General features: G+C 45.0%; 1 protein-coding gene across 5 annotated transcripts in view; it reads right to left on the reverse strand.

The window, feature by feature from the left end:
* Positions 1–23,218, reverse strand: part of COL27A1 (collagen type XXVII alpha 1 chain) — a 213,406-nt gene that overhangs the window by 130,506 nt on the left and 59,682 nt on the right. For 3 of the 5 annotated variants that reach the window (XM_054084105.1, XM_054084104.1, XM_054084103.1), the window contains 3 exons: positions 21,552–21,622; positions 15,055–16,493; positions 5,273–5,326 (listed from right to left, as the gene is read on the reverse strand). In XM_054084105.1, coding sequence (XP_053940080.1) covers positions 5,273–5,326; positions 15,055–16,493; positions 21,552–21,622 — 1,564 coding nt within the window. Of the gene's footprint in view, positions 1–5,272; positions 5,327–15,054; positions 16,494–21,551; positions 21,623–22,414; positions 22,498–23,218 lie in introns of those variants that run through there. The other 2 variants (XM_054084106.1, XM_054084102.1) reach the window with 1 other exon arrangement.

A 23,218-nucleotide genomic window follows, 5' to 3' on the forward strand; every position in this document is an offset into this window, starting at 1 on the left:
AGGCAGACCTTACAAATTAATCCATGCACCAATCTGCAAACCCCAATAGCAGTCATCATGCCCTCAAGCTAACCACCCCCTGTTTTATAAAACCCATTCCAGCGTTCATTCCTCTTCTACTGCTCCCAGCAGTTGCTCATCTCCAACCACTGCTCCCAGAAATAGCCCTCTTTCTAGGGAGAAACAATTCAACAGCTAATTGCTTTGTAGTTCTATAGTTAATTGTTATATCTTACTTACGCTATCGCGGATTTAATTCCATTTCCCACTCATATCTATGAATGGGGATTCTCCTAAATATGTTAATCAACACATTAATTTTGCACATGGGATGGGACCATACTGAGACCATTGAATAAAAGAAACCCACAGCATGTTTTACTAATTACAAGCATGCCTGTTTACCTACCCATTTTAGCTCCCTTATAACTGCTGAAACAATCTGAGCTAGTGGCAAGCAAAACGTCATCTTCTAAGCCATACACCAGAATTTCTGTGGAAAGTTTCACCATGGGACAGCAGTAGCCTAAGGCTCAGCAGCAGGGAGTCCAGAACAATCCCCAAATGTGTCCTCCAAATGAGAAAGGGTTTCCCAAAGGTGACGGGTTTGTAATCTCCCTGGAATGCCTTTTACGTGAATGATGCTACTTGAGAACTACATTGTGCCATCCAGTTCATCTTGTTGACGTGCCTGGAGATGGGACCCTGCTCACAGAAGCACTTTTATGTGTTACTGGTTCACAGCCCACAAAAATTAACAAAAGTCCAACTGTGCACAGTTCCTCCCAGCCCTCCAGCATTCACAAGGGGAAAAAAAAATCCTCCAAACTCCTGCTAACTGCTAGAAAGCTTCAGTCAGAGGAATGATCACTCATTCAAAACTCATTATGTCTTGGGGTTTCACTGTGCAAAGCAACTTTTTCTGCTCCTGACCTACAGATCCCACTTTGACCTCTGGCTTGCTGAAAGATGAGCTAAATATTTAGAGTGAAGCCAAACAGTTTCTTTAAACACTTCTTTTCAGAAACTGGAAAATCTTCCTAACGGAATGAGGGTACAGGGGAACCTCTAAAGCTGACTAAGTTCTTGCTTGTTTTAGGAGGGAAGCCCTGCATTTTGAAGGAAAGGGGGATTTTTTGCAACCATGAACCAAATCTAACAGGGACACGTTACACTGGGACCTTGAAGTCTTTCAAAGTTCACAGAAGGATGGTGAGAGCATCCCAAAGCATCAGGAAGTGATTGTATCAGAGAGCTTAAATAAAACAAGAGCGATTGCAGTATGCCAGGGTTTTTACTCCCAATTCTGCCTCTGACCTGTTGCTTGGATCTAGGGAAAACATTCCCCTTGCACCTGAGTTTGCTCACCTCTTAAAGAAGGAGATCAGCTTCCAGTGGGAGCTGGCTTCCTAAATTATTTAAGCATTTTGGAATGTTTGACCACAGCTCTTTTCTTGCTGTCCTGGGAGTGAAGCCAACAACTGGACTCCTGTCTGTCACGCATTGACTTGCTGTCTCCTTCACGTAGGAGGGGACAGATAACTAAGATTTGAATAGCACTTACCTGCAAGGCAGCATTTAAGACCAAGTACCACGGTTCACAGTACTTTTCTCCAGACCTGATTAAATTGTTCTCACTACACTAGTGAGTGACCATCTGTGATCGAAACAGCTGTGCTGGCAAAAGCCCCTCATGCAGCCAGCACGGGAGTGGAGCTAATCGAGTCCTGGGTGAGACAGGAGTAAGCTATGATGCTGCTAAAGTTACTGCTCCACCAGGAGCGGTTTGTTGACAGTCCCTTGTAGAGCTTGTTAGCATAGCTCTGCTAGCAAAACCAGCTTTCCTCACTGCCTTCCCATCAAATCTTTATGTCTGAAGAAATTCAAAGGTCGTTGGCAGGATTGGAGTACAACACAGAACTGCCCTGTGTGGGTTGCTGTGCATGTACCAGAGTGCCATAGCTCACACAGAACCATGGAAAAACAGTCCCCACTGCATGCCCAAAGTGCTTTCATACCTCAGAAACCCGAAGAAACCCTCCATTGCTAAAATTCCCATTCCCTTCAAGAGGCACCTTAGATCTTACATGATCACCTACCAAGACACATAGTGTATTCATTTGAGGAGAAGCAGTACAGACAGATCTCTTGCTTATGTCTTAATGCAGACATAAAAGCTGAAAACCATACTGGCTGGAATCAGAGGTAGAGAAAACCTTCTTGTAAAGCACACGTGAGCAATCCAGCAATATCTACACAGGTTTCCAGCTGAGAAAGTGTTATTTCCCATCATTTCCAGTCATCAATACCATAACACTTTTAATCCTTCCCCTTGGAGTCCCTTATGCAATAGTGAGAAGAAGAGACAACCAGCTTTTATTCGTTCTATCTCTCTGCCTTCATAGCTGCAGACAGTAGAGCATAGTAGTCTGAACGTGTCTTAGTGGATCCTTGATGCTAACCGATAGGGTGCAAAATTAATTCCATGCTCCTAAAATGGATATTGGCTTTTAAAAATCAAGAAATCGTCATTTTCAAGAATACTGCCATTATCCACTTAGTTACACTATCTTGGGTTGCACTTGAATGCCAAGATGTGTCCTGAACACAAACTCTGTCGTGCTTTTACAAAGACTGGCACTCGTTATTGCAAACCAGGTGGCATTGCTGACGCGGCAGAGCAGCAATCAGACTGTGTTAGCAAGTCTAGCGATACTTATCTGCTAGAAACAAGGAGACAGAATCATGGGATCAGCCAGCTTTAGTCAAAAACCACCACTGACCACAATCTCACCCTCAAAGCAAAAGCGAATCAGAGCTTTCATTTACTCAGACCAACACAGAGATGTGAAAGGGAAATAAACCAGAGACAATACAGGATTCAAATGAGTGGAAATACTGTGCTACATCAGCAAGAGAGGCACTTTATGGGCTTCACAGCTACAGAAGGTCGCGAGTCAAATTCTGTGACTAGATTTTCAAATGAGCCAAGTGATTGTATAAGCATTAATAACGTAGAAATTATGCAAGCTACAACAAGGGCAATTATGTCTCAAGCTTTAGGTCATAAACTGCATTAGTGACAACAGAAAGGTCCTTCCTTTCCCCTGGCATCGAGCACTACAAAGTCGGACACAATATCCCCCTCCCCTCAGGAACTCCAGTCTTGGGCTGGAGCCTCACAGGACACCTCATGGGTTACCATGGGCTGAACTGGTGTAGGAACTGTGTAGCTGCTTTGTTTGAGGATCAGGGTAGACAGCTGTAGAATGTACACCCCTGGCACATTTAAGTAGCTCATACACAACAAACCCCAAAGATGCAAGAATTCCCCTCCACCTGTCTTACGTTTCTAGCAGCTCTTCTTCTTTGCACTGAAATCCTTAAACCCCAAAGAGCCACAAGAAAAAAACACTAGAAACATATTGCGAAGTCAAAACAACTTATGCACAGAGCAGTTTTGTCTCCAGTGCTCCAGGCCAGACATTTCCAGCGTGACCCTTTTGCCCCCTCCCAAAATTAGCACAGCCTCTTTGCAGAGGTCTGAGCCAAGGAAGGCTCAGCTGTGTTGAGCACTTCCTAACTGGGAACTCCTTCCTGGGCCAATTCTCAGCACCTCTGGCAGGGAGTGAACACAGAAATTCTTTTGTTGCTGATTATCTTTCAGGGGATCATCTTAAATATAGGATGGAACATGCTACAGCTGCAGAATAATACAGAATGTTAGGACACAACTTCCAGAATATTTTTTTTCTTTAGAAAGACTCAAGTTTGTGTAGGTATGGGAATTCAGGTGTAGAACAGAAATTTGGTGATTCCATAGCAGGAAGGTGATGCACTGGGATCACCAGACAGATAGTCTAGTTTGCTCACCACAGGACTGCAAGAAGTAACACCAAACACCTCTTGTGAGTGATGAAGTGGGGTAAGAACAAACTTTCCTGGGGACTTGCTAAGAACTGCAAACTCTGGGCAATTTGCTGATGTGGGTGCCGCTCAGGTGATTTGCAATCAGAAGACATCAGAGCTGTATGACGTCACGCTGATGTTTCACTAAAGAACTTATCTAATGTGGAACAGATTGTCCTGTCTATAAAACACATGAGCTTGACGCTATCTAATGCCTTACACTTACAGCAGAAATCAGTATTTGCTTCTGTCGATACCCACACCCAGGCTGCAGGAGGTCCTGCAGACCTTTTGGGCTTTATTATTGTAGAAAGGAGCTGCGTTTATCTTCACTGGTTACTGCAAGATCTCACAGGTCTGTAACAAGTGTCCTCAGGGAATGCACAGCCTTCCAGCTCTTAGCCTTTCGGTTGTTCTTTAAAGACATTACATGGAATTGAATTTTAGCCAAGTATGTGTGAGGAAATCTCCCTTCGCTGCCAGGCCAGGATGCTGCCTGGATCATGGATGCAAACATTCCCTTCTTCCAGGCTCAGACACTTGCATCTTTTGATTCCCAACCCACATCTGCTCAGTGCTTAGGAAATGGGCTCCATGACCATACCTTATGGGACAGCACCTTGCTACCATGAAAACAGGGCCAACAGTTAACCGTATCCAGGTCAGGCACGCTGCCTAGCTTTGGGAGACTATTCCTCACAGCTAGGCCAACACACAAAGCTTTCCTCACAGCTAGCTGCAGCACTCAGCACCAGATGTTTCCTCAGCATAGCACTCAGTGTTCAAAGATCTGCATCAGAATTTAACGTAGGGAGGAAGAAATTCAGGAATTTGCAATGGACTTTGTAGAACAGCTCAGACGTTTTGCTCTAGACCCTGAAAAGGAGTCAGAGAGCAGCTCAGTCAGGGGAACAAAAAGCTCATCCTGCATATTGTCATTGGTCCTAGATCATCATCGCACTAATGAAGGCACAGTGACAGTGAAAGACCTCAACGGAAGCAATTCTGGACCTGGGGAGAGTGAAGGACAGCACAAAAAGCAGTCAAAGCTAACATCCAGCACTGGGTTTGCAAGAAGGAATAGACACCAGAAACAAAATGAGACAGAGCTCGCTCCTGACGGCCATTAGAAATATTCATCCCCAGCCTTTACTGATGCCAAACCTTAGCTCGGGAAGGCTGCAAATCACCAGTGTGGTCTCCTGGAAACCTTTAACAGGAAAATAGAGAAAGGAAGAAGGACAGACCTCAGCCATAGGGCTTGAAGCAATCATCACTCAGTCACAGGAACTTATAACAGCCCTTGGAACAGTATGACAGGCAGATACAATTACAAATGGAGAGAAATTTTTAAAGCACTTACTCGCGAACCTCTCTTGCCAGGGGGACCTGGTAAGCCGGGCAGACCTGGTGGACCCTAGAAAAATAAAAATAAGTGTTAATGATGGTGCTCCTGGCAGTATTTCAGGGACATCCATAACGCAACCATTTGGAGAAGAGCTGGGGAGAAGGATCAGTTGGAACACCACAGCCAGAATTTTCCTTCAATTTAAACTACTACCACAAAGGGATAAAAGCCATGCACAATTACATCTGCAGAAGCATATATCTCCATAGAGTAGAAGAACAGCGTTCACATCTTTCTGTTGTGGACCACATTCTCGTGATCACAGCTGTGTTTCACACTCCCTGTACCTGTGCTGTGACACAGGGGTAACACAACTGTCTCTCAGCTTTGGAGTTTCCTGCTATATACTAGCACTCAACAGAAGTAATGTGTTATCACCTTGGCAAGGGAGAAACGCTGTGTGCAATATATACCAGCTGAGGATGTACAGCTCTTGGTACTACAGGTTCCTATATGAGTTGCAACATAATGACATCCCAGTGCTTCATATTTTAAAGCAGCCTGTTATAAAATGTAATAAAACTGGTGTCAATGTTGGAAATTCTTAAATACAGCTCTATGATATACATGTCAGAGTTGTGGAATTCTTGGAAGAGGGCAAGAACAAAGTGGAGATATCAGATGCCCAGCTGTGCACTGATGTGAAACAGGTTAGGGAAAAATACTTAACCAATGAGGTTTGAACTGCTGAGTAGAGAATCCAGATTTCTGGAAAGCCATTTGCAACTCCTAATAACTCCTCAAAACTTCTTTTTCCTCAAGCCAAACGTGTCTAACAAGAATAACTGTTAATTAAAGCGTCTCCCAGAGGATTTATATTCTAGTAGCTTGCTATAAAAGATGAGTTTTCATTGCATTCAGAGGAGAGAGAGATCCAGAGCAGCAGACTGAAGGATGTTTGGAAGGCATCCTAAGCCGTCCAACTGCGTGGTGGTCAGGAGAGCAGGTCCCAGGAGACCCTCTGTAGGGAAGATGGGTGCATTGCATGGAGCTGGGCACCATGAGCCCTATAGCCACAGCGTGGCCTTGGCCCCTTCCCACTGGGTCATCTCTGTAGGACCTCACATGCACTATCACCCCAAGTGGAACCTGCTGCAAGGCTGACCCCATTGCTGCTGAAGGATTGCCAGGCAGAACGGCTCAGGCTTGGCAATGTACTACCAGCCCCGAGGAAGAGTGAAAAGTTCATGATTTCTAATGCACCCAGGATAAGATTTTGAACAAGATAATGGATGTATGAACATTTGCTTAATATCACCCACCCTCCTACACATAAACAACAAATTAATTTGTATAAAAGCAATCTTTTAAGAAATGGATTCAGCCAGACTTGGTACAGCAGAAGAAAAACAGAGAAGGAGGAAAACAAAGCCCAGAGTAGGTCTCTCTGTGCTACTAATTTGTCAGGATGTCAAATGAATCGTAGCTTTTTCCCCCTATAGTTAGCTCTATATGTAGTAAAGATAACACAAAAAGGATTGTTTTAAAAGCGCAAGAGCCTACACAGCATAGAACAGCCTGATGCCCCACACTAAGATGCACAGGGATGGTCTTCTGCCATCATATCACTCCCTGCTACTCTACCCAACACTGCTGCCTGTCCTGGAGATTTCCAGCCTCTATAGCCTGGGATGCTTCTTGTGACCCCTTCACAAGATGCTTATTGCAGACTAACACAGTATTACTGGTCCTTGTATTAACAACCCTCATTGATACAGCTGACCCTCATTTTAGCAATACACACAGCATTTTAACCTGCCATTGTGCCAGCTCAGGGCCCCGTGCATAATGCAATTATACAGCTGTGCAAATAGACACATGATTGTAGGGTTTTTTAAGCCTCGTGCATAATTGTGCTCCAGAATCCAAGCTTTTATTAAAAAAATCCCCTTGTGCTTTTAGTTGGGAAGATAACTATCAAATGAAGAATTGATGCAACTGATGCAGTACAGTTAATAGAGCTTACCAAAGATTAATTCAAGTTCTTAATCTCTTCTCCATCAAGATCCATCCCCATCTATCACATGAAGAAGTAAAAGATGCAACTGAGAACTGTGTTCCCTGCATACCAGAATTGAGGTGACCTTTTCCACCTTCCTGCTAACAGCAGCTGCAACTGTACTTGGCCACTTGAATAAAAACCTTCTCCAAAAATGTGAGCTGTTCAGAATAAACTGAAGTTAACAAATATAAGGAGAGAATTAATACCTACATTGGAGCAGGAAAATGGAGTTAAAGGCAGGCATCTAGCTAGAAGAGCACAGGAAGAACAGTAGATAACTCAGGACAGCCTGTCTCTTTGGTTTATTTCACCTTTTTTTCATCCTGCTTATTTTCTCTCCTTAAAAGCAAGAGGAATCCCAATGTGGCGCGAGGGCTTAAAAGTATCAGCCACTATGCTAACTGCATAAGGCAAGAGCTTGACCACATCTAAATTATTAGAGGCAAGCCAAGGTGGAAGAGGATTGGGGTAGCTGGATGAACGTTAAAAGTTGGGTAGCATGACACACTGTAAGATCACTTTCTAGCTTCTCACATGGTTCCTTGGTAGCTGGGTTGGATGGGACACATACTGTGCCTTCCTAGTGACTCATGGCTCCTCTGCCCTGTACGTATGCCGCTGTATCATCCAGCTCAAGTTCTCAGACAAGCATCTCACACCAGACAACTGGCTTTGCCTGCGGAGAGCGATACTGAAATACACACGAAGAAAAATGCGCATCCGCAGAGGCAGCTAGAGAAGAATAAGACTGGATCAGGGCCCAGCTACTTACAGATGATGGATGCAGTCCTGCTCCAAACGTAAAGCTCTGAGACACGGAGTCAGAGACGTCCATCAACAAACCACCATGCAACAAGCTGCTACGAGCCCGCCTGGTGGTAATGCCTGGGCAATCCCTACACTCACCAAAGACAGCTCCGCCTAATGCAGGGACGAGTTAAATTAATCACAGAGAGCCTGTGTAGACCTTTCCATTGTACTCTTCAGACTATCCCTGGGGAATCCCATAGGCAGCGGTGAGAAGTGCTCCAGGAAGCAGAAAGGTCTCCTTTTCCTGGCAGCTGGAAGAAGATATAGCTTCTCCGCTCCTGCTCTTCCACTGCACAGATGCCTCATGAGAGCGGCAAAGCTGACAGACTCCTGCAGCGAGCTACCGTTCCTAGCACTCTGGTTCTTCTCTCTCTGGCTCCCTGCCTACTCCCTTCTGCAAACTGATGGCAGAGAACACACACCCTGTTATCACACAAAGCAAAATGCGAGATCAAGGAGAAATATGGTAGCAGCGGATACTCTCTCTTCTCAAGCCAAACAGCTGAACTGTTAACCAGCCTGAACAGTTCTGTGAAGCAGCTAATGGCAGCCACATAAAAGTTTAACCCTTCTCAGGTTCCCACGGTAGCATTAACAATGATGACTGATCCCACCAGATGATTATAAGATTTATTCTAAGCTGCTGCTGGGAAACCTTCTGGTGCAAAGGGACCTTTTTTCCTTAGCTTTTTGAGCTTCAAATTGCAAATGGAAAATTAAGGTGAGTTGTCTGAAAGGGAAATGCATCGGACCCTGAGGACAAGCGAAATCTCACCGTTTCCTCTTGCTGCCAAGATCAGCCGGTTTATGCCTCTGCCTCTCCTACATCGCGACCCTCCTCACACTGCTTCCTCTGCCCGCAGCGATGCCGCTGGGAGCCTTCAGATCTCAAACCCTGAGCAAGGCTGAACCTGTTGGGAGAGGGCTTCAAGGAAAGCATAATCCACACAGGAATAGGTGCTGGAGATTTGGGAAATGGCTAGCTTCCCTTTGAAGGACTACTGAATGAACTTGCTCAGATAGCAAAGTATTCCTGTAATCACTTCCCCAGGGGCAAGCTCTCTGCCTAGTAACAAATAGCTGACAATTAACCAGGGCACAATTCAGCTCATATTCCTTATTTCGCATCTATATTTCAGGGTGTCTCTAATCGTACTTCTGCCTCCTCTGTTCTGTACCCCTGCCCAGCGTTGGTGGCATAGTTTTCCTTTATCTCAGAAACAGCTGTTTCAGAGGCGGGCATCCTGCACTGTGCAAAACAGTACAAGGACTGAAGAGAGAACGTTCTTCTTTCTCAAATAATTAATGCATGTGGGAAAAGCCAACCTAAAAGGGAATTTAGAAAATGCATTAAAACCTTCTCCCCACATTGGCATGAAGTTCTGAGCAGGGATGTTACCCCTGCAGATAGAGAGCCTGGATGTTTTCTTCCCAGAGGATGATGAGGCACATTTGATAAGCAAGGTCACTGTCACGAATCTACTGTTCAGCCCTGCATGCCTGCAAAGCATGAGCATAGAGGGACCGACCAGCCACAGAAGCAGTTCTAGAATTAAAAATATCCTGCTCGGAACAGCAGAGGACAAGAGGAACCTCATCTTCAAAAGACATGCCAACCCCTTCTAACCTCATCATCCTTACCAGGCACTGTGCAGAGAGGAAAAGAGGACCTAAACTAAAACTCAGCTTGAAGTACTGTCTCAAACAAATCTGGAATTATTAGGGGGAAAAAATCCAGCACTTTTGTTCCTTTCTTTTCCAAGGCAGGCTTATAACATTAGATTTGGACACATCTGGGTTTCAACCAGTCTAAAAAGAAAAAACCCTCATAATTCTGGCAGGAACTGAGATGTTGGTGGAACGCCAGTCTTGTAACATGATTTCTGCAATAGACACAGATGTTTATTCTGGGTCTGTACAACACCTATCACAGAAAAGTCCTTGGCTACAGCTGAATTCCTGATAGAGTGGCAGCACAATACGTAGCAAAATGTTAGTATTCCAGCTTGATGAAAGGAGTTTTTCTATAGAGACATTTCAGGAACAGTCTTTGCCTGAGGCACTTCGGACTCTCAAGCAAACTCAGACCTTGGAAGGAAGCCTGAAGGGGTGTGAAGAACAGAGGGAACCCATACGGTATCACTCACCTTCTGGTTTTCAAGATTTATAAAACTACCTATGTACGTTTATACAATACATTCCTACGTCCTTCACAGCACATTTATCTCAATCATACTTTCAACTACTACTCTTCAAAATGAACTTTGCTTTACACAAATAGAACTCTCTGACGCTTTGTCATTTGCCTGCAAACAGATTTCCCTTTGGGGATAGTTCTGGTTAAATTAGCGAAAAAAATAGGATCCAATGGTATGAGAGAGGCTAAAACTTTTCCCATGTATTATACAAAGCATGTGATCCCCTTTTTTCTTTTTTTATTAATATGACTCATTCATTAAGAGACATTCAAACACATTGTGTGTTCCTTCATTTATCACAGACTGTCAGCTGGAGCAGCCTTTTCTGGTACAAGGAGGACTGGAAAGAGGCACTTCATATTTTATCAGTGTTCCCAATCACCTCTCTCCCCTGCCCGCTGATTGAATTGGCAGAGATTGCTTCTTTATGAAGGGAGTTGGGCTCCAAGACAAACCGCTCGTGCGGAAGATGGCAGCTGGAGCAGTCTAGACTGGGGACACGCTCAGAAACACATCTGCCTTTGAAAGAAGGCTGCTCGCCAGGATACGGCCACACCTCTGGCTGGGCTGCTGCCATCAGGGTTCGAACCTGGGGCTCCTGGCTGCGCACTGCGCCGTGTGGATGGAAAGTGGAGGCTGCTGGCACAGCCACCCGGGGACTCCTCCAACTCAGATACTTGGGGAGTCCTTTGAAACATGCCCCATCCCTCTCTGCTCTTCTGTTAGTGCTTCTAAAGCCTCTTACTCAGCCCACTCCTCTGCATCAGGTACGGTTTTCTTGCTCTAAAAATAACCTTCAGACCCTTTTCAAGAGGCTATATAGGGGTTTTTGTTTACAGGGCCCATAAAGTGATGGAATTACAGCCTTATAAAGAAAGCAAAAAGTCCCCTTGGGGTACACTCTGTACAACCCAGACGGACACTGGCTATGCCAGGGCCCGGAGCTTGCTGCACTTCACCAGTTTCACAGGGCACGCACACCCCCGCCAGCAGTGCTGATGGGCAGGGAAAGGACTGCAGCCCCCAAAATCTCCTCGTCATACCCAATGCTGGTGTAGACAAGTGATTCCACATCCATGGAAGGATTCAAACACCTATTGCACCATAGCATTTAGAGTGGTTTGAGGGCTTGACTTGGCAACAAAATACTGTTTCTCAATATATATATATATATTTTTTTGTGGGTGTCCAAACTACTTACAGCCACGTGTTGGGGTCACAGCGCTCTGCAAGCCGAGCGAAGGCCCGCTTGGCCCCGCGCAGGGATGGGAGAGCTTGAGCAAGGCTCAGCAGAGGTGCTGCGGGCAGCCACGGCGATGATTCAGAGGGATGTTCGCCAGCTGCTGAGTCAGTGCTGCCTTACTGACTTAGCATGATGTTTGGGTGTTCTTTTGGCTATTTCCCTCCCTCCAAAAGAAATGTAGAGCCGAGATCCCAAATGCTTGTGGTTATTAATGGTTCCCAAGAAATTTGTCTTTTTTTAAGAGCATATTATCCTCCCTCTTCTAGCCGCACAGAAAAACCCAACATTCCTGAAGAATTAGTGCTCTGCCATTAGTTGCATGTGGGATGCAGCATCTCCATTTCCTGTTGTGCAGCACCGTGGTGGTCTTTCAGGATAGAATAATCCACAGAGGGTGATGTTGTTTCCTGCTAGGTGAACAGATCCTTTCAGGCCCTAGCTTGCACTCCTCTAACCAGCTGGACATCTCCTTTAATTGTGGGGAAGGAGGCCTTCTGCACAACTAAGCTTATCCCGCAGAAACTGCCGTCACATTCACAGAAACAGAATTGCAGAGACCACAATGCCTGAGTCATCACTGCCTCACATCCCAACTGTCAATCACATCCGATTTTGGGATGATCAGGATGAAAGACAGTCCTTTCTTCTCTGTAAGTGGAGAAACAGACAGGCAGGCCACTGCCAGCTACTTCTGCTCCTAAATCATGGAATCATACAATTGTTCGGGTTGGAACTGGATCATCTTTCAGATCCTTTCCAACTCCCCGCTCTACGCAGGGGCACCTTCCTCCGGATCAGGTTGCTCCAAGCCCCATCCAAACTGACCTTGAATACCTCAAGGAATAGGGCAAACACAATTTCTCTGGAGAGCTTAGACCAGTGCCTTACCACCCTCACGTGAAAACATTTCTTCCTAACAGCTCATTTAAATCTCCCCTCTTTCAGCTTAAAACCACTCCCTCTCATCCTATCCCTGCACCCCTCACTAAAGAGTGCCTCCACAACTTTCCTGTAGCCCCTTTCTGTACTTGAAGCTGCTCTAAGGTCTCCTTGGAGCCTCTTCTCTAGGCTGAACAACCTCAACTCCCTCAGCCTGTCCTTATATGGAGGAGCTCCAGCCCTCGGATCATCTCCATGTCCTCCTCTGGACTTGGTCTAACAGTGAATTAAATCAATGCCACGGTGGCCCAAACCCTTGCTGAGAAGGTAGAAGACAGTTTGCCATACACACTTCTCTTTCCAGAGTGACAGACTTCTTGAAGGGATCTCATATCAGGCAACACAACTGGGAAAACTTATTCCTTACCCTATCCTTCCTCCCTTGTGTCAGACTCTGGGAATGATGTTCCCAGCCCATAACTTGCCCCGTCCAGGGAAAGTGCTGGGCTACGATATCGCGCAACAGAGCAGGAAGGGCTGCACTGACCTCATCAGAGATGTCTGCCCAACAACATGAGGACGGCGCCAGGTAATTACTCAAGCATGGAATATTTATCAGCACTTGCTCAGAAACATGCTCATCTGGCCGTAGAAGTGCTACAATTATTTCTCAACATGTCATCCCCATTCCGGTCTTTTCTCCTCTTTCTCTTCCCACGTCAGAGACATTCACGAAATATGGTACAGAGATCTCCGAGTGAGTCACAGGAGCTATCAAGCACCGCGCGGCAGCCAGCTCCAGCCGAGCCATAGCCTTTCCCTCCCAAAGTGCCGACTTTGTTTCCAGCAGTCAAAAAGGATAAGGCCAGACAGAGCCTCAAAGTGTTCTCCTTTCCCTTAATTCAGGACTCCAGTTGTTCTCAGACGGGACGGAAAAATCCTGCCATCTGTTCCCTCAGCCCTCCACAGCCTGAATCTTTTTCTTTGCTATGATTCACAAGCTGAGATGGATTTTCCATTCCAGTTCAATAATAAGCTCTTTACATTGTAGAGGGAAGTGGGGACTTGGAGCTTGGTCACCCTCATGGCACTTGTAGGGCAAGAAGGTGGAAAAGGTCAGGATTCCAGTGGGCTCTGAGCAGACCACTCAGATTTACCCCTTACAGGTATGCAGTGTTTTTAAGATAAATTCACAATTGCTGAATTTCTCCTCTTGGAAATATCCCTGAAATGATTCTCCATGAAACACAGAAGACTACCCAAAGACCAAATCTCTGAAGCTTATTCTGTCTGCACAGAGCTGCAGCAAAACCTCTCCAAGTACAAAGACCAAGACATGGATGCTCTGTAAATTCAGCCAGAAGCACAGGGATGCCTTCACCTCTCCCAGAGATGGGAACCTTCAAACAAAACACTCCCCTCAGTGACTACCCCCCCAAATTACAACGAGAGAAATCAGCACAGGGCTTTGAAATGGGACAGGCAGGAAATGCAACTCTTGAAAGTAAGTGCCCATTGAAGGTTTGGCAGAACACAACCATCCGACTTCAGGTGTTGCTTGCAACAATGAGCAGCAGACCTGCAGACACAAGTGCTGTTGATTGCATTCCTCAAGCTAGCCTCAATATTTCCACTGTAAACCCTTCTTTCGCTATTTTAAGTTAGCAATAAAAATTTGCTTTAGACTGAAACTTGGCACCTAAAGATTCCGTCTGGGAGAAACTTATTTTACATGTACAACCCCTCTCTCATGTACACAACATAGCAAGAGGCTACAGCGGGAACATCAAATCCTCCTAAAAGTTAGCCACTTTAAAGATTCTGTTTGCATTCTTCCATTAAAATAAAAAAACTAGCAGCTAATTAGTGTGGCCTGACTGCTTTTAAACGCTACAAAATGTGTGTACACTTTTATGACAGCCAAGACATACACCCTAAGAGTGGTTATTATGTGTGGAATGCGGTAGTTAAATTTATAAAGGAAACTCTTTGCATGTTTTAAGTATGGGCTATAAGGAACAAAAAAAAGTATAAATTAACTTATACCACAAAAATAGAGGCAAGTTTGTTTAAAAAAAAAATAATCCTGAAGAAATCTCTGTAGTTGCATTTGCTGAAATAGGATACTTTGATAGAAATGTGGATCTCAGGTACAAAACAAGTTCATAATCAGTGTTAAGAAACAGCTAATTTGTGGAGTGATTTTAGGGATGTAGGTTTTATTTAGAAGGTGGCCCATAGTTCTGCCCTCTTGGCCCTGAGAGAAAACAGGAGTGTAGAACAGAGCCCCAACCTGGTCATCAAAATTTGAACTGGCGCTTTGTTGGATGGAAGGTTTAGGTTTTTTTCCCTTAAATCTACCATTAAGCAACAACTTTAATCACAAACTTTTAAGGGGCACCACCCTCACAGAGCTGTCAATTTTACATGAGACAAATGCTAGAATGGTGGTAATCAGAAACATAATAGCGCTTGGCTGCTATTTGGAGTTGTCACACTCTACTAAGCTCTATAGTAGGTTATGGTTACCATACAAGATAACCTGTGGTCTGCTTATTTACTGAGCTGTGACTGGAAATAGTTAGCATTAAGCATTTGAACTTACCTGAGGTCCCCTCTCTCCTTTGATTCCTGGATATCCCAGTAAAAATGGAAATGGAGTGGGTCCGAAGGGGTCAAATATTTGATAGCCATCAGTTGCAGGCGGCGTGGTGAGGTTGAAGGCCTGTGCCCTGGCTCTGGAGATGGGACGAGCAGACCCCGAGGGCGGTTTTGTGTACACTAGGGGGACATTACTGGGATACACTTTCCTAGGAGGGGACGGCACGTTCTTTGGAATGGGCCCACTGCTTGGGTTCTGTGGGGTTTGCTTTAGGGTGACAAAGTGGACATTGCTGGTTGTGTTATCAGTCATCCTCCTCATCGGCTTTACAGTATTGAGTGCTTCAGAGGGCTCAATGGTGGGATTTTGGTTGATCTTCTTTTTGGTTTCTTGCTTGGAGTCCTTCCTGCTGGTTGTGGCAGGGCTATGGCTTGCTGGTGGGGCCTTTTTGGCAGCGGGAAGGGGAGTTTTCTCCACACGTGTGCTGGGAGTAGGCTGAGACACCCTGGGGGTTGTGACTGTCCCTCGAGGGAGCGAACGGGTGGGTGGCTGTGTTGCAGTACTTGATGAAGCAGGAGACGGGGCCACTGTGACCTTTGTGGCTTTGGTTGTCAGTCTTGGCAGCGATGGCGGGGATGATACCGATGTTATGGTTGTTGTACCTGAAGCCCGAGTCTTGAGGGGTGCAGTGACCCTGCCAAAATCCAAGGATGGGGCTACAGTGGTCAGGTTTTTTAGACCTTGCAGTGAGAGTTCCGTATGTTGTGGGGTACTCAGGGAGGCACTGGAATCCCTGGGCAGGAGAGGGATGAGGGGGGGCAGGTTTGGCCGGAAGGTATCTGCCTGTCTGCACTGTTTTTTTAGGTATTTACAGTAATGATGAGCTGCCTTGGCGGGAGGATAAATATCGAACTGGCAGACGGCTCCTTCAAACTGCACGGAGTGATGGTTCATCTTCCCAAAGAGGAAAGATCCATGTGGATCCAATGCCTCATCCTTTTTAAAATGCAAATCCGCATGTACTCTGCGCTTCCCACAAGAAGTAAATAAAGTGACTGTCTGGCCACGGATATTGATGGCCATATTGTGCCACTGGCCATCATGGACATTGTAATCAAAATATACAGAACGCTTGTGGCCCACATACACTATGATCTTCCCAGGCACAAACTGGACACCCAGCTGCAGTTTTTTCTTTTTGCTCTTGATAGCAAAGAGGAAAGCATTATTGATGCGGTGGGAGCAGAGACTCAGCACCAGAAGCAGGTCGGTGCTAGAGCCTGCAGGGAGGATGGTGTTGACCGGTGCTTCAACACGTGCTCGCTGAGTGAAGATGACCCCTGATTTGAAAGGAATGACTCCTTGAGGAACTGTACGTGATGAAGACCATCTGCTCGATGGCCTTTTCCCTGACAGGCCCAGTCTCTGAAGAACATCTACATCTGAAAGGGAAGCACAAAGAAAATTTGAGGGGCTAGGCAACCCAAGGGCTTGATGCGTACGGGGCTTCTAACCACTCCATGCAAAATGGCAACAGGATGTAGGAAACCCCACCATCCTCTTGCACATATACATTCTTACAAACAGATTGGAGAGTACATAGCTCTTCTGCTTGAAGTATGAGAAGCAAGTGCACACTCAATTTGGTCACCAGTAACTGCTAAAACACAACAGCTCCATGGTGCATCCAGCTCCACCAGGGACCAGCAGCTCCAGATGTTCTACAGGGAGCTGACCTCACCACAAGGAAATTTCCCACTGAGCACCAATAGCCCATTTCTCTGAGATTTAATTCTGAGTACTGACCACACAGCTGGAAAGGAATTTGAACAACAGACTAAGATGGGATTGCAAAATTTTATCCCCAGAGGGCAAGGAACAGAACTTTCAAAGGGAGCACAAAAGCCTTGTATCTGTCTCTCTCCACATTAGTAAGAAGCAGCTTTTGATCTTTGAGAGTTTAGGGAAGCAAAGGTGCCTCCCAGCATGAAAAAATTGCACCTAGATTTCATTGAACTGCTTAAGGTTCTCAGTACAGGAATATTTTTCTTCCAACAGATCATCTTAGTGCTTTAAACTATTAAAATAAGTTGGAGGAACCATACTCAGTTTTTGACGAGCTGAGAAATTAGATATGGCTGCCACTCAGTGATAGCGGTAGAACTCTTCACCAGCATTTGTCACCCTGGACCTGGGTACCTTGTTCAAGGGAGGATAAGAGCAGTTGCTGTCCAGAGGCACCTATCTTTCTCCATTGACTCCTGCAGAAGTCTGCAATAGACCAGCAGAATCCTTTGGTTTCTGGCCCCAAGGTCTAACAGGAGTCACACGCAGTTCCAAGTCCAAGTCAGATTAGCAGGCAACAGCAACACAAACTGGAGCCAGCTGGCGGCAGACTCAGCTAAACTACTTAACTGGGGAAGATGCTGAGGTCTACATGAGCAGAGCTGCAAAGGTGAATATGTCCAGACCTGAAAAAGGTGTTTATGTGCCCAAAAGCTTGTTCTTTTACTCCAGCTTGAACGTTCAGTCTAACAAAAGATGTTGCCTACATAATATAGAGAGATGAAGGTAAGGCTATAATGATTACCATGACACTATTTCTGTTGAAACGAGCAGGATAACCGTACTTCTTTCCCTCTTCCTCATGCAATCCTCATTACTTGACCACCAGCTAACTCAGATTTATTTAAGCGCTCTTTGGGGAAACTAGCCTGGGATGTATAGTCTATACACTGATCTCGCAAGTTAAGAATTTAACAATCAGAAACACAACGGTGCCAACATTGTTGCATGTCAGCTAACATCATGGGACTGCAGCTTTCCTAGATTAAGAGGAAAAGTAAATAAAAGGTTGCACAAATGAAAAATGAGCTCCTTCTCTAAAAGGACCTTGTAACCTAGCTTCTTTTACCCTTAGATATTAAATATACAGCACAATACCCAATATTTGGAGAACTGGCACTTAAAAGCAATCCTCAGTATTGGCCAGACAGGTTGTAGACTCAAGCCAGCCCGAGGCCTGTAATGTTACTTGCCAGGAAGGGAGGAGAATAATGAGAAATCCTCTGTTCCTTGACTTTGGCAAAAACCGTGGCCATTTTTGTATGTAAGAACAAGCCAATCAATATTTACCTTGTCTGAGCTCAGCTTTATTCCCACCTCTGTTTTTTAAAGCAGTTTGACTCATTTTCTCGCAGAGACTACCCTGGAGAAGATGTGTCAGATGTGAAAGGGGATGGAAATTTTCCCACTCTACGCAAGAGGGGATGATTTACTGGCATGTGCAAGCATAGATAATGTTACTTCTCCCGTAGTATGAAAAACTTGGTCACTCACTGTTTTTCTGCCATATTGCCCATATGCATAGAAAAGGTAGAGCCTTCTCCTCTCTGCATTGAAAGGAGGAATCATAGCAGTGTCCTCATACAGGATAATCTACAGAGCCCATTAAATGGTAAAGGCCAAAGCCTGGCGCTTGTGAAGTCAAGTGGAACCCTTACCACAGACTTCAAAGACAACAGAGTTTAGCCCTTAGGAAATAATTTACCACCTAAATTAGGAGCTAGACTCCAGTTTCTAATTTCTACATGGATTTTTAGGTTCTCTCCCAGAGACAGACAGTGGTGTCTCTCTACAAGGTAGAGATGCTTTAAACTCCAGGAGCTACTCCTTTGGTAGCTGCTCTGCAAAGATGGAAGGATGTCTCCCTGCTCATAGGATGCTGCTGCTGTTTTTGATACCAATCCAACTGCCTGCTTAGCAACTCCATCCAACAGTGCTTAAGAAAAAGGGAAAAAGCACAACCCAACCACTCCTTTCCCTCAACACCCACTAAGGTAGAGCCAAATTCTAGGTGCCCACACAAAACCTGATTAAAACAGACTTCACACAGACCATGAGTGTGGATTTTCCAGCACCAGGTCCAGAGCTCAGGACCACTGTGCACCCTGCCCGTCTGCCTCCCCGTCCCATACCGGCTGCCCTGGCTGGTGAGGCACAACCCCCAGGAAGACAGGACGTCATCAACTAATGTTAAACGCAAGGTAATTTTGCCTCCTTAAGTAGCTCCAAGTTTAGCAAAGCATTTTTTCCCTTTATTATTTTTTCCTCTGTAGATTTTTCCATCAAAACACCTTACTTAAAAAGCCATTCACATAGAGCTGCTTGGTCCCAGGTTGTTGCAACATCTGAGCAACTGCGAAAAACTTCTAGCAGACTCTGTGCATGAAGTGAGATGCACAGAGATTCCTGAATAACCACATGATCATCAGAAATAGGGGATAAACTGTTTTATTGCTCTCCTTCCCATCTCTTTCTTTCCCCCACGCAAAAAACTGAAAAGCTTTATAAGAAAAAGAAGCCAAAAAGGCAGGAGAGAAATAACTTGCAGCTTCCTCAATTCCAACAGCTGAGATGTGATGCCCACAGCTAAAATTGGGTTGAATAAACGCTACATTTCCAGCAGTTACCGCCCAGACCCTTAGTCAGTGCACATCAGATGAACTCACAAACCTCATGATCTTTTGGATTTGTAACACTTATGGAAATATCATCCTCCGCGTTTCCCAATTTTCCAGCGCGAAGGAAGACCCCTGAGCTTTATAGTAATAATTACAGTGTTTTCAAAAGCCCACAGCATTGGCTTAATTTCATCCTCACACAGACCTATGAACAAGCTCTTATTTGCTTTTATAAACCTCATGTTTGAAAATCCAGGGTGATAATACAGTCTTAGGTCACCAATATTTCTTTACAGCCTTTCTTCCTTAGCAGTTTTTACTCTGTGGTACCCAGAAGAACAGCCTATGTCTGGCTGTGGGGAATCAAAGCAGGGTTTTTAAAATCACTTTGTCACAGAGAAAGTATCTCAGAGGGGAGGGAGGTAGCTACCACACTAAGGTAATGTAAGTGTAAGGTGAAAGAGTTTCCTTTAGATTGATGGTAGAAGACATGGCACCATCCCTTAATTATCACGGGAGTAAAATGATGGATAAAGGTTAATCTAAACAGCACATTAAAATGGACTTGAAAAAAAGAGACGCCAAGACACAGTATTTGTTCTGCCTCTTTATGAGCTGACATAAAACTCACTCTGAAAACTGCTTGACTAAGTGATTCAGCCAGATGTTCACCTCTTTTGCATTGAAGCAGAATTTGGAAAATATTACATTTTTCAAAATTGCTGATGGTAGGGATGTATTTTTTTCCCCCCCTGTAAAAAGTGCTCCATGGGCTGGCTTACAGCTGAGCATTAACCAACTTTCTATTTTTCTTTCATGTTTTGGAGACTAAAAGGAGAGTCCTGGAGTCTGCTAGTCCACTTATTGTTGTCTGCTGATTGCAGAAGAAGCTGTTCCGTTCCAGCATATACCCATGTAAAACAGCCATGTGGAAGAGGTGTTGCTATTTTAAGAGGAGATGATGGCTCCTTTACAAACAGATGTTTTAGAAAACTCAGCTCCCAAATTTATTTTTCTTCTTGTTGACTCTGAAACTTTCTGTCTACTTTTGTGGGGTCATTGATTATTGCATCCCAACCTTTTCTCCTGTCCTCAGCAGCACTGGGGAGGGGACGCCTGGAGAATCATAGAACCTTAGAATGATTTGAGTTGGAAGAGACCTTAAAGATCATCCAATTTCAACCCTCCTGGCATGGGCAGGGACGCCTCCCACTGGATCAGGTTACTCAAAGTCTTACCAACCTGGCCTTGAACAATTCCAGGGATGGGGCAGCCACAACTTCCCTGGGCAACCTGTGCCAGTGCCTCACCACTCCCTTTGTGAAGAATTTCCTCCTTATGTCTAGTCTATATCTGCCCCTCTCCAATTTAAAGCCATTTCCCTTAGTCCTATCACTACAAGCCTTTGTAAAATGTCCCTCCCCAGTTTTCTTGTAGCCCATTCAGGTACTGGAAGGGGTGTGATGATAAGATGAAGCCGTACAGTCAATCCCCTATGGCACAAAGACTGAGCCAGACACAGCCATCCTACTGTCAACCACCTCTGTGGGATTTTCCTTCCTTATATTTGTTTTTACTTCTAGAACTCCCATCGTTTCTGTATGTGCAACATCCTATGTGCCTGCACAGGCATGACTGGGTTGCATTCAAGTCAAGAAAAAACCCATCTGCCAGAGACTTAATTCCGTAATGCCCCGGCCTCAAGGGGCACTTTCTAAAAGCAGTTAAGTACAAGCAAGTGCAGGTAGATGCCAGTGATATTTTTGGACACAAAGCACTTCATTCCCACCAGTTCCACCAGACAGACAGGCACTGCTGAAAGTCCTATGGGGCATGTAATCACCTGTAAAAAACTGGTTCTTTTGCCAGCTGTTAACTGCGTCTTCTATATCATCAGTACTGCAACGACTAGCAACAAACGCACCTAGTTCTGCACATCAGACTCGGGCATTATTAAATTACAGCCCAAAAACTGCTACCAAAGCACTCACTTTTTACTTTGAAAGAGGAGAGGAAAAAAACCCAACTGTAATTTACCTTCAGAATTTCCCTGTGTGAATCCCAGGAACCAGGTAAAACATAATACAGTCCAGAGAAAGCAGAATCCCCTGAAATTGGAAAAGAAGAAAAAAAATAATGAGTTTCTACAACATTAGTAACAAAAAGTAGCCCCTCCGCTAAGAGTCTCCTTGATCCCAAGTCTGTCGAAGTCAGTGGCAGTTTCCAGACAATGGAGAGCGGGATCTCGGCACAACGGCACTTGCTTCTGGCTGAGATTTCATTTTGCTAATTTAAAGTCATCTAAAGCTGCAGAATTCAGTGGAAGTCTTTCCCACTGGTATTAAGGGCTGTTGATCAAGCCTTGAACAGAGACCAGACCAGTGTTTTGAGATGCAGGGTCAGCAGCGCCAGGTCAGTAGTCCCTTCACTACTGCTACTCTCTGGCACTCATCCTGTCTAGGACAGAACATAAGAAATGCAAAAGAGTAGAGACATAATTCAAAATTGGAAAGTCAAAAGACATGCCGGGGTGCATGTTCATAAGGATGTGGGTAGAAAATGGGCTGACAGCCAGTGACATGTCACCTGCACCCCAGCAAACAAGTGTGGAGTCCTGCTGCTTTATGTTTAAAAGCATTCTAAACTTAGAAAATCCTACATGGATCAATTCCTCATTTTACACTCAGATGCAAAGGTGGGGGAAGCTCCTAACCAACACTGCAATTTATGCTGTTGCCGCTAAAGACTTTCTTACCAGCTTGATGTGGTAGGAAAGCGTAGAAAGTAAGCACTGCAGACCCCAAGTGCAGTGCACTTGCAGACCCTTTCCTGCCCGAGAGGGAAGCGGACAAACCTTTCAGTCAGCTAAACTAAGTACCAGCAGAGAGGAAAACTTTTACCAGAAAGGTAGCTGAAGCTCCCCTCTTCCCCCGCCAACTTCCTTGATTTGTAGCCAAGTAACGAACATAGGAAACTCCTCGGTTAAGCTCACTTAAAACTGTCAGTGGAAAGTTTGAAGGCTGAATTCCCTCAACTTCTAGAGATGATATTTAACAGCTTGATGAGCAAGGGCTCCTGGAGGAACAGAGACAGAGATGTAAACTAAAGAAAGTCCTCAGCCAGAAGAAAGCAGTATGGGACCATCCACAGGTTGTTCTTCATTTCAGCCAAGACAGTATGAACACCGGGATATGCAAAGAAATGCCAAAGTGCAGCTTGCTCCTCTCTTCAGAGCTGGGAAAGACAGATAATTTATCAAATGGGATTAGAGACCACTCTTCTCCTGCCATCAAGTCTCATCTTTAGTGCAAGAAAACATCCTCTGAGACAGTTACCCTGGACCAGATCCTTATCCAGTGCAGGAGACCTTTTCCCACAGCTAAATGAAGGCACAGTGATTTACACACCAGTGGGGAAAGCTGGCCTTGAATGTAAAACTCCATGGAGGAATCCAGCCACTAACTAATATTTTAAGGCTCGAAGAGACAAAATACTGGAGCGGCCCCACATCGGCTGGGAAACAAATGAGATGAAACACATAATTCTTTGCTGTTTCCATCACCCTGACACTGGGTTGAACATTTCAGGAGCTCTGGGGCTGTTTTACTTTTTTTATGAAGGAACAACAGCTTGGAAAAGCCAAATCACAGTAATCTTTCACCATGTTCTATAGCCATATGTTAACCAGGAAACCTTCACTACGC

The sequence above is a fragment of the Cuculus canorus genome, chromosome 19, assembly GCF_017976375.1.
Source record: "Cuculus canorus isolate bCucCan1 chromosome 19, bCucCan1.pri, whole genome shotgun sequence".
In the NCBI taxonomy this organism is placed as follows: Eukaryota; Metazoa; Chordata; class Aves; order Cuculiformes; family Cuculidae; genus Cuculus; species Cuculus canorus.